Source organism: Entelurus aequoreus, linkage group LG02 (assembly GCF_033978785.1).
Source record: "Entelurus aequoreus isolate RoL-2023_Sb linkage group LG02, RoL_Eaeq_v1.1, whole genome shotgun sequence".
Lineage (NCBI taxonomy): Eukaryota > Metazoa > Chordata > Actinopteri > Syngnathiformes > Syngnathidae > Entelurus > Entelurus aequoreus.
Genome location: NC_084732.1, coordinates 85,236,390 through 85,248,996, shown reverse-complemented (window position 1 = coordinate 85,248,996; position 12,607 = coordinate 85,236,390). Strand labels below are relative to the sequence as shown.

At 38.7% G+C, this 12,607-nt stretch overlaps 1 protein-coding gene across 5 annotated transcripts in view; it reads left to right on the top strand.

Moving 5' to 3' along the window:
• The window catches only part of cbfa2t3 (CBFA2/RUNX1 partner transcriptional co-repressor 3), a 168,013-nt gene that overhangs the window by 114,541 nt on the left and 40,865 nt on the right, over positions 1-12,607 (top strand). For all 5 annotated transcript variants that reach the window (XM_062033691.1, XM_062033692.1, XM_062033690.1 and 2 more), the window contains 3 exons: positions 171-412; positions 5,898-5,987; positions 9,997-10,178. In XM_062033691.1, coding sequence (XP_061889675.1) covers positions 171-412; positions 5,898-5,987; positions 9,997-10,178 — 514 coding nt within the window. The remainder of the gene's footprint in view (positions 1-170; positions 413-5,897; positions 5,988-9,996; positions 10,179-12,607) is intronic.

The window sequence follows — 12,607 nt, the reverse complement described above, 5'->3', positions numbered from 1 at the left end:
ACGCCTACTTCATTTGTGTGTGTGTGTGTGCTTGTGTTTAATCTTCCGTGCACTCAGCAGGCTAAAGCGCCCATCTTACCCCCAGATGTGGCAGATGCCCCTCGGGCTCCTGAGAAACAAAATGACCCAATTCCCGTTGCCGACCCCACCCCCTTCTGTCTGTCCTGCAGTGCTAAACGGGAGCAGCCACTCTCCCACCTCGCTGAACGGCGCCCCGTCCACGCCGAACGGCTTCAGTAACGGGCCGGCCATGTCGTCCACGTCCTCGCTCTCCAACCAGCAGCTCCCGCCGGCCTGCGGCGCCCGGCAGCTGTGCAAGCTGAAGCGCTTTCTGACCACGTTGCAGCAGTTCGGCAACGACATCTCGCCCGAGATCGGGGAGCGAGTGCGCAGCCTCGTGTTGGGGCTGGTGGTGAGTCCGTCAAACACACGTCGAGTCGACTTTTACGAACTTGATTGGTTCTTGAACCTGGCTCGTTAACTGAAACGTTTGTAGAGTTCCCCATTAGAAACAGTGTAAACGTAAATAATTGGTTTTAGCTTCAACAAAAGTCGGTTTTAGTAAAGAAATGCACACTTTCAAGACACTATTGTTGCGTTTGTGTCCAACGTCGCGACGGTCGTGTTCTCAGGATGCAAAAAGACGGGTAGAAGTCTTTTAATACCAAATAACAAGGCAATAAAAAACGCAAAAAAAGACTGAATATAGGTGCACAGAAGAGCTCAAGGCAACACTAAGCTTAAGGCAAAAAGACTAGAACATAAGCGATAGCGTGAGGCTAACAAAAATCGTAAAAAACTGTCAAATGAGGCAAAAAATGGACCTGGGTGCGATTAGTGGCGACAGCAGGTGGGGACACTAGTCACTAAACTGAAACGAGTGTGTATGATCTACGCACCTAGAAACGGAAATGTAAACAAAGGAAACAGAAATAGACTTAAACATAGTATAACTTTACTGAACACAAAACAAGACATGTGACAAGTCCGTCAAACACACGCATTAGAACCGGTATCGATTCAACTTTTACGAACTTGATTTGTTCTTGAACTTGGCTCGTTAACTGAAACGTTTGTAGAGTTCCCCATTAGAAACAGTGTAAACGTAAATAATCGGTTTTAGCCTCGACAAAAGTCGGTTTTAGTAAAGAAATGCACACTTTCAAGATACTATTGTTGCGTTTGTGTCCAACGGTCGTGTTCTCAGGATGCAAAAGGACGGGCAATGCCTTGTTATTGCAATAACAAGGCAATAACAAACGCAAAAAGAGACTGAATATATGTGCACAGCAAAGCTCAAGGCAACACTAGGCTCAAGGCAAAAAGACTAGAACATAAGCGATAGCGTGAGGCTAACAAAAATCGTAAAAAACTGTCAAATAAGGCAAACAATGGACCTGGATGCAATTAGTGGCGACAGCAGGTGGGGACACTAGTCACTAAACTGAAACGAGTGTGTATGATCTACGCACCTAGCAACGGAAATGTAAACAAAGGAAACAGAAATAGACTTAAACATAGTAGAACTTTACTGAACACAAAACAAGACATGTAACAAGTCCATCAAACACACGCATTAGAACCGGTATTGATTCAACTTTTACGAACTTGATTGGTTCTTGAACTTGGCTCGTTAACTGAAACGTTTGTAGAGTTCCCCATTAGAAACAGTGTAAACGTAAATAATCGTTTTTAGCCTTGACAAAAGTCGGTTTTAGTAAAAAAATGCACACTTTCAAAACACTATTGTTGCGTTTGTGTCCAACGTCGCGACGGTCGTGTTCTCAGGATGCAAAAAGACGGGTAGAAGTCTTTTAATACCAAATAACAAGGCAATAACAAACGCAAAAAAAGACTGAATATAGGTGCACAGAAGAGCTCAAGGCACTACTAAGCTTAAGGCAAAAAGACTAGAACATAAGCGATAGCGTGAGGCTAGCAAATATCGTAAAAAACTTTCAAATAAGGCGAACAATAGACCTGGGTGCTATTAGTGGCGACAGCAGGTGGGGACACTAGACACCAAACAGAAACGAGTGTGTATGATCAAGGCACCTAGCAACAGAAATGTAAACAAAGGAAACAGAAATAGACTTAAACATAGTAGAACTTTACTGAACACAAAACAAGACATGTGACAAGTCCGTCAAACACACGCATTAGAACCGGTATTGATTCAACTTTTACGAACTTGATTGGTTCTTGAACTTGGCTCGTTAACTGAAACGTTTGTAGAGTTCCCCATTAGAAACAGTGTAAACGTAAATAATCGGTTTTAGCCTCGACGAAAGTCGGTTTTAGTAAAAAAATGCACACTTTCAAGACACTATTGTTGCGTTTGTGTCCAACGTCGCGACGGTCGTGTTCTCAGGATGCAAAAAGACGGGTAGAAGTCTTTTAATACCAAATAACAAGGCAATAAAAAACGCAAAAAGAGACTGAATATAGGTGCACAGAAAAGCTCAAGACAACACTAAGCTTAAGGCAAAAAGACTAGAACATAAGCGATAGCGTGAGGCTAACAAAAATCGTAAAAAACTGTCAAATGAGGCAAAAAATGGACCTGGGTGCGATTAGTGGCGACAGCAGGTGGGGACACTAGTCACTAAACTGAAACGAGTGTGTATGATCTACGCACCTAGCAACGGAAATGTAAACAAAGGAAACAGAAATAGACTTAAACATAGTAGAACTTTACTGAACACAAAACAAGACATGTGACAAGTCCGTCAAACACACGCATTAGAACCGGTATTGATTCAACTTTTACGAACTTGATTGGTTCTTGAACTTGGCTCGTTAACTGAAACGTTTGTAGAGTTCCCCATTAGAAACAGTGTAAACGTAAATAATCGGTTTTAGCCTCGACAAAAGTCGGTTTTAGTAAAGAAATGCACACTTTCAAGACACTATTGTTGCGTTTGTGTCCAACGGTCGTGTTCTCAGGATGCAAAAGGACGGGCAATGCCTTGTTATTGCAATAACAAGGCAATAACAAACGCAAAAAGAGACTGAATATAGGTGCACAGAAAAGCTCAAGGCAACACTAAGCTCAAGGCAAAAAGACTAGAAAATAAGCGATAGCGTGAGGCTAACAAAAATCGTAAAAAAAACTGTCAAATAAGGCAAACAATGGACCTGGATGCAATTAGTGGCGACAGCAGGTGGGGACACTAGTCACTAAACAGAAACGAGTGTGTATGATCTATGCACCTAGCAACGGAAATGTAAACAAAGGAAACAGAAATAGACTTAAACATAGTAGAACTTTACTGAACACAAAACAAGACACGTGACAGGTCTAATATTATGTATATGTACATGTATACCGTATTTTCCGGACTATAGAGCGCACCGGGATATAAGCCGCACCCATTAGATTTTAGGAAAAAATGTATTAGCCGCATCGGACTATAACTTGCAGATGGATATGTTGTGAAATTAGTTATTTACACAGAACATAACATGGTTCGTTAACTGAAACGTTTGTAGAGTTCCCCATTAGAAACAATGTGAACGTAAATAATCGGTTTTAGCCTCGACAAAAGTTTGTTTTAGTAAAGAAATGCACACTTTCAAGACACTATTGTTGCGTTTGTGTCCAATGCCACGACGGTCGTGTTCTCAGGATGCAAAAAGACGGGACGGGGTGCAGGTAGAAGTCTTTTGATTCCAAATAACAAGGCATAAACAAACGGAGAAAGAGACTGAATATAGGTGCACAGAAAAGCTCAAGCCAACACTAAAACCATTAGGCAAACATACAAAAAGACTAAAACATAAGAAATAGCGTGAGGCTAACAAGAATCGTAAAAACTGTCAAATAAGGCAAACAATGGACCTGGGTGTGATTAGTGGCGACAGCAGGTGGGGACACTAGTCACTAAACAGAAACGAGTGTGTATGATCAACGCACCTAGCAACGGAAATGTAAACAAAGGAAACATAAATGGACTTAAACATAGTAGAACTTTACTGAACACAGAACAAGACGCGTGACAGGTCTAATATTATGTATATGTACATGTATACCGTATTTTCCGGACTATAGAGCGCACCGGGATATAAGCCGCACCCATTCAATTTTAGGAAAATACTTATTAGCCGCATCGGACTATAACTTGCAGATAGATATGTTGTGAAATTAGTTATTTACACAGAAACATGTCGTAAATGTTTCTTTACATACCTTAATTGTTTCCAAATGGAGCCTGCAACATGGCAGCAAAACGGCTAAACAAAAAAAACAGAAGTCTTTGTCACGGACGATGCGGCCATGTCGTCTACGTCCTCGCTCTCCAACCACACTTTCAAGACATTATTGTTGCATTTGTGTCCAATGTCGCGACGGTCGTGTTCCCAGGATGTAAAAAGACGGATAGAAGTCTTTTGATTCCAAATAACAAGACAATAACAAAGGCAAAAAGAGACTAATTATAGGTGCACAGAAAAGCTCAAGGCAACACTAAAAGCTTCAGGCAAACATACAAAAAGACTAGAACATAAGCGATAGCGTGAGGCTAACAAGAATCGCAAAAACTGAGGAGAACAATGGGTGCGATTAGTGGCGACAGCAGGTGGGGACACTAGTCACTAAACAGAAACGAGTGTGTATGATCAACGCACCTCGCAAGGGAAATGTAAACAAAGGAAACAGAAATAGACTTAAACATAGTAGAACTTTACTGAACACAAAAAAAGACATGTATATATATATATAATATAATGTATATGTATACCGTATTTTCCGGACTCCTTTTAAACATTTTGAACCACATACGGGCCTGCCTTATATTGCTCTTCCATCTCTGGACATCAAGTCGCCTTATCGCTAATGCTAGCCTCAGAAATGCTATCCCCTGCTTGTTTCTTTACGTATATATATATATATATATATATATATATATATATATATATATATATATATATATATGTATATATATATATATATATATATATATAATATATATATATATATATATATATATATATATATATATATATATATATATATCCCAATCAATCAATCAATCAATGTATCACAAGTGTCTCAAAGGGCTGTATATATATATGTATATATATATATATATATATATATATATATATATATATATATATATATATATATATATATATATATATATATATATATATATATATATATATATATATAAGATTAAAGATTAAAGATTAAAGTACCAATGATTGTCACACACACACTAGATGTGGTGAAATGTGTCCTCTGCATTTGTCCCATCCCCTTGGGGAGCAGTGTGCATATATATATATATATATATGTGTGTGTGTGGGAAAAATCACAAGACTATTTCATCTCTACAGGCCTGTTTCATGAGGGGTTTCCCTCAATCATCAGGAGAATAAAAAATAAAAATAAAATAAAAATAAAAATCTCCTGATGATTGAGGGAAACCCCTCATGAAACAGGCCCGTAGAGATGATTTTCCCACACATACATATTACGCTCTACCACGGTATCGAGCACTATTTTTTGGGATAATCTAATTAAGACATATATATATATATATATATATATATATATATATATATATATATATATATATATATATATATATATATATATATATATATATATATATATATATCCTGATGATTGAGGGAAACCCCTCATGAAACAGGCCCGTAGAGATGATTTTCCCACACATACATATTACGCTCTACGACGGTATCGAGCACTATTTTTTGGGATAATCTAATTAAGACATATATATATATATATATGTATGTATGTATGTATGTATGTATGTATGTATATATATATATGTATATATATATATATATATACATAAAAAATAAATATATCTACAAAAGTCCACATTAGTTGCACTGATGAACTGCTTGTGACTTGTCTTGCACAGAACTCAACACTAACCATTGAAGAGTTTCATTCCAAACTTCACGAAGCTACCAACTTCCCTCTAAGGCCTTTCGTCATTCCCTTCCTGAAGGTAAATATACTACACGGACACAAGTTTAGTTTGCATATACTTTCCCACAGGTTTCTGCCCTGAGGCTTTTTGTACTTGTATGCGTAAGTAATGTGCAACTATAATTATTTGATACTTGTTTACGTTGACAAATGTACTGTTTTACACTGCAATATTGTTCAATGTAGGACACTTATTACGACACGTGTAGCTTGCGTGCTATTGTGTGCTTGGCTGTTGTGTAGCTGCTGGCTCCTGGCAGCCTATGTTTACCTTTTGTGCATATTGGAGGTCATTTTAGATGTTAACTGGATGTCCAGTAAACTCGCTGCATTACTGCTTGTATCGGAGATTGTAGATGCAGTCCGAATAAAGCACCGGTGTCAAACTCAAGGGCCCGGGGGCCAGATCATTTTATCTGGTCCGCAAACACCTGGAAATGACACGTGTCAATAAAGTACTTAATATTTTCTCACTAAATGTAATTGATTTTTATCATTTTGACAGAAAAAATATATGTACTGCTTGAAATTGTATACCTTTTTTAAACTTTAATAGTATCCAATATTGGAACAAATATTATTATCATACTTTTCCAAAAATGTTTTGTGTATATAAAAAAATACTTAACTTTACAGCAAACTACCCATCAAAATAATAAAAATGACAATAAAGTTGACGTTGTTCTTTATAGCATATTACTGTAAATTGAAATTGCGTTAAAAATCTGTTGACTGAGCTACCAGTTTTTGTTGTTTTTAACGGTGTATTACTGTAATTGGAAAGACGGTAGATCTGTTTTTACGGTAGAAAAACTGGCAGCTAAGATGCCAGAATAAAAAAAGAACTTTTACTGTTTTTCCATTAACAATATCATGTTGTAAAAAAACAATGTAAATTTAACACAAAAATTCTGGCAACTAAGCTGCCAGCTTTTTTTCCATAAAAAACAGTGGTACTGTTTTTCCATTTAACGTAAAATGTTGTAAAAATGTATAAAAACACTATTTTACAATAACATTTTGTAAATGTAAAGTTTTTACTGTAAAATCGACAGTCTACCTAAAACAATGTATGTAATTAATAATGAAATCCAGAGGGAAATTCATACATTATTCACTGTTACAAGCAGCCCTCTAAAGGCAGCCATAACTGCCATGTGGCCCTCAATGAAAACCAGTTGAAAACTTGTTGAAACCTGCAGAGACCCTGTGATTGTAAAATATGTCGATCGAGAGGGGGTGTGAGACGCTCATATGTTGTCAATATTCAGTGTTTTATCGTTCATAGTTAATATTGTAAATCCCACATTCTTTATTTGGGTGTCTCATTCAATAAAAAAAAAGTAAAATTCCATTCTTTCATTTTGATAGAAAAAAAAAAAAATATATATATATATATATATATCCAGGACCTGTCTCATTCAGTAAAAAAAACGTAAAAATCCCATTTCGTTTTTTTTTTAAGGCGGTCTGTCGTGATGTTTTTAGCGTTCAATCAGACATTATTAGATGGATAGTACTTTATTGATTCCTTCAGGAGTGTTCCCTCAGGAAAAATTAAATTCCAGCAGCAGTGTACAAAATTGAGGTCGAATTTAAAAAGTAAATAATGGGGGTATGAATGGAAACAAAATAGAAAAATATTACAATAAGAATAAAAATAAAAAGCAACAATGAGAATAAAAAATATAACAGTTAAAATAAGAATATAACAAGAGAAAGGAGGCAGTAGTGACGATGTTATTGTTTTGCATCCCAATTGTAAGGTTTTGTATTAGTGTTCATAAAAATTAGATATACCGGCCCCCCCCAGACATATTTTGTTCCTCTAAATTTGGCCCCCCGTGGCAAAATAATTGCACAGGCCTCCTATACACTGTACGCCATAAAAACCTTGTCTGTGTTTGGCGACGGCTGGTTTTTAGACTGGACTACAAACCCCGTTTCTATATGAGTTTGGAAATTGTGTTAGATGTAAATATAAACTCATAGTCATTCACATTGACGTCCCACTGGGGTGAGTTTTCCTTGCCCGTATGTGGGCTCTGTACCGAGGATGTCGTTGTGGCTTGTACAGCCCTTTGAGACACTTGTGATTTAGGGCTATATATATAAACATTGATTGATTGATTGATTGAATACAATGATGTGCAAATCATTTTCAACCCATATTCAGTTGAATATGCTACAAAGACAACATATTTGATGTTCAAACTCATAAAAATTTTTTTTTTTTGCAAATAATCATTAACTGTAGAATTTGATGCCAGCAACACGTGACAAATAAGTTTTTATTTGTGGTAATAAATACTGATAAAGTTGAGGAATGCTCATCAAACACCTATTTGGAACATCCCACAGGTGAACAGGCAAATTGGGAACAGGTGGGTGCCATGATTAGGTATAAAAGTGGATTCCATGAAATGCTCAGTCATTCACAAACAAGGATGGGGCGAGGGTCACCACTTTGTCAACAAATGCGTGAGCAAATTGTTGAACAGTTTAAGAAAAACCTTTCTCAACCAGCTATTGCAAGGAATTTAGGGATTTCACCATCTACGGTCCGTAATATCATCAAAGGGTTCAGAGAATCTGGAGAAATCACTACACGTAAGCAGCTAAGCCCGTGACCTTCCATCCCTCAGGCTGTACTGCATCAACAAGCGACATCAGTGTGTAAAGGATATCACCACATGGGCTCAGGAACGCTTCAGAAACCCACTGTCAGTAACTACAGTTGGTCGCTACATCTGTAAGTGCAAGTTAAAACTCTCCTATGCAAGGCGAAAACCATTTATCAACAACACCCAGAAACGCCGTCGGCTTCGCTGGGCCTGAGCTCATCTAAGATGGACTGATACAAAGTGGAAAAGTGTTCTGTGGTCTGACGAGTCCACATTTCAAATTGTTTTTGGAAACTGCGGACGTCGTGTCCTCCGGACCAAAGAGGAAAAGAACCATCCGAATTGTTACAGGCGCAAAGTTGAAAAGCCAGCATGTGTGATGGTATGGGGGTGTATTAGTGCCCAAGACATGGGTAACTTACACATCTGTGAAGGCGCCATTAATGCTGAAAGGTACATACAGGTTTTGGAGCAACATATGTTGCCATCCAAGCAATGTTATCATGGACGCCCCTGCTTATTTTAGCAAGAAAATGCCAAGCCACGTGTTACATCAGAGTGTGGGTACTAGACTGGCCTGCCTGTAGTCCAGACCTGTCTCCCATTGAAAATGTGTGGCGCATTATGAAGCCTAAAATACCACAACAGAGACCCCCGGACTGTTGAACAACTTAAGCTGTACATCAAGCAAGAATGGGAAATAATTCCACCTGAGAAGCTTCAAAAATGTGTCTCCTCAGTTCCCAAACGTTTGCTGAGTGTTGTTAAAAGGAAAGGCCATGTAACACAGTGGTGAACATGCCCTTTCCCAACTACTTTGGCACGTGTTGCAGCCATGACATTCGAAGTTAATTATTATTTGCAAAAAAAAAAAAAAAGTTTATGAGTTCGAACATCAAATATCTTGTCTTTGTAGTGCATTCAATTGAATAAGGATTTGCAAATCATTGTATTCCGTTTATATTTACATCTAACACAATTTCCCAACTCATATGGAAACGGGGTTTGTATAATGTGAGCATCCAGAAAAAGTGGTGTGTGTGTAAGTGTGGTGCATCCTTGTGTGCGGTCATCCTCCACATGTGGGACACTCCAGCGGGGGTCTGCGTTTTATCACGCAGACAGGCCTCGGACAGCTATTTGACAGCACTTATACACACGCACAATACACACCTCAGCACATCAGAGAGAGACACATGGCAGAGGAATGTGTGGAGAGATCTGTCTTATCTCATTGTGTCTCTTCATCTATCACTCCCCCTTTTTTCACTGCCTTATCTGGCTTTAATTCACTCTCCGCCGTGCTCACTTCTTCTCCTCTCAACCCCGTTTTTATTTTTTTTATTTTATTTTTTTACCTCACGTTAATGAATGGCTCTCATTTTTCTTTTCCCTCCACCGCAGGCTAACTTGCCCTTGCTGCAGAGGGAGTTGCTGCACTGTGCCAGGCTGGCCAAGCAGACGCCGGCGCAGTACCTGGCCCAGCACGAGCAGCTCCTCCTGGACGCCAACGCCAGCTCGCCCCTGGATTCCTCCGAGATCATGATGGAGATGAACGAGCACGGCAAGAGAAGGACCCCTGACAGGTAGATCATGTCAAGGCATGAGTGGGGTAATTGCAGAAACAACATGGTGGACTGATCTCACAATATATACGGACGTTTTTTTGGGGGGTTTTTTATGCAAGTTGGGTCGAAAGAGCCAAAGCCGAACCGGAATACTAACAGTTAGCACGCTGTAATGAAAAATATTCGATCCGTTAAAGCGCGAGGTACGGGAATCTTGTGTCACCGGGCAGACTTCAAACCATAGGTCCCGCCCCCAACTCTGCGCGCCTCGCTGATAGTCCCTCCCGGGTCGCCTCCTCTCTGGAAGTGCACGGAATCCCGCACGTGCGCATTAGGTTGTTGACAGGCTGAAGTTGCATCAAAGGATCCACTAGTTCAGGGCCGTCAAAAGTTTTTGACTCGCGGGGATGCATTGGGCTAAAAAAATTGCATGTATAATAATTCATGACATCATGACTAGGGAAGGTTGTATATATATATATATATATATATATATATATATATATATATATACACTACTGTTCAAAAGTTTGGGGTCACCCAAACAATTTTGTGGAATAGCCTTCATTTCTAAGAACAAGAATAGACTGTCGAGTTTCAGATGAAAGTTCTCTTTTTCTGGCCATTTTGAGCGTTTAATTGACCCCACAAATGTGATGCTCCAGAAACTCAATCTGCTCAAAGGAAGGTCAGTTTTGTAGCTTCTGTAACGAGATAAACTGTTTTCAGATGTGTGAACATGATTGCACAAGGGTTTTCTAATCATCAATTAGCCTTCTGAGCCAATGAGCAAACACATTGTTCCATTAGAACACTGGAGTGATAGTTGCTGGAAATGGGCCTCTATACACCTATGTAGATATTGCACCAAAAACCAGACATTTGCAGCTAGAATAGTCATTTACCACATTAGTAATGTATAGAGTGTATTTCTTTAAAGTTAAGACTAGTTTAAAGTTATCTTCATTGAAAAGTACAGTGCTTTTCCTTCAAAAATAAGGACATTTCAATGTGACGCCAAACTTTTGAACGGTAGTGTATATATATATATATATATATATATAGACTTAGACTTAGACAAACTTTAATGATCCACAAGGGAAATTGTTCCACATAGTAGCTCAGTTACAAAGGTTTGATACGTATATTGTAGCGTCCCGGAAGAGTTAGTGCTGCAAGGGCTTCTGGGTATTTGTTCTGTTGTGTTTATGTTGTGTTACGTTACGGTGCGGATGTTCTCCCGAAATGTGTTTGTCATTCTTGTTTGGTGTGGGTTCACAGTGTGGCGCATATTTGTGACAGTGTTAAAGTTGTTTATACGGGCACCATCAGTGTGACCTGTATGGCTGTTGATCAAGTATGCCTTGCATTCACTTGTGTGTGTTTAAAAGCTGCATATATTATGTGACTGGGCCGGCACGCTGTTTGTATGGAGGAAAAGCTGACGTGACGATAGGTTGTAGAGGACGCTAAAGGCAGTTCCTTTAAGGTCGGATTGGGCTAAAAAAAATTGGCCGGGAACCGAAAGCCGACTGCATGTAAAATAATTCATGACATCATGACTAGGGAAGGTTGTATATATATATATATATATAGACTTAGACTTAGACAAACTTTAATGATCCACAAGGGAAATTGTTCCACACAGTAGCTCAGTTACAAAGGTTTGATACGTATATTGTAGCGTCCCGGAAGAGTTAGTGCTGCAAGGGGTTCTGGGTATTTGTTCTGTTGTGTTTATGTTGTGTTACGTTACGGATGTTCTCCCGAAATGTGTTTGTCATTCTTGTTTGGTGTGGGTTCACAGTGTGGCGCATATTTGTAACAGTGTTAAAGTTGTTTATACCGTCACCCTCAGTGTGACCTGTATGGCTGTTGATCATGTATGCCTTGCATTCACTTGTGTGTGTTTAAAAGCTGCATATATTATGTGACTGGGCCGGCACGCTGTTTGTATGGAGGAAAAGCTGACGTGACGATAGGTTGTAGAGGACGCTAAAGGCAGTTCCTTTAAGGCAGGGGTGTCAAACTGAAATACAGAGTGGGCCAAAATTTAAAACTGAACAAAGCCGCGCCAAGGTTGAACAAATTAACCTTTTAATAGGGACCCAAACAAGTTTTGCATTGAATATTGAACAAGCAAGGCTTATATAACTTTATAGTGACATGCAAAATCGAGTTTCAAATAATAATAATTAAAAAATATCAATGCCATATCAAATACAATTTAAATAAAAATTGAATGCCTCTTTTCTATTTGCAGCTTTCTGAGGTAAATATCAACATTAACTTTTTCCACAGGCTAATAAATTTGAAAATAAAATAACAATGAATAAACCAACCATTCAAGACTTTAAACTGCTCAGTTTGCAACACACTGATCTAATCTGATGTGCCCAAGCCAGATACCTGGCATCTTTTCTTGGATGCTAGTTCATTAATGTCGG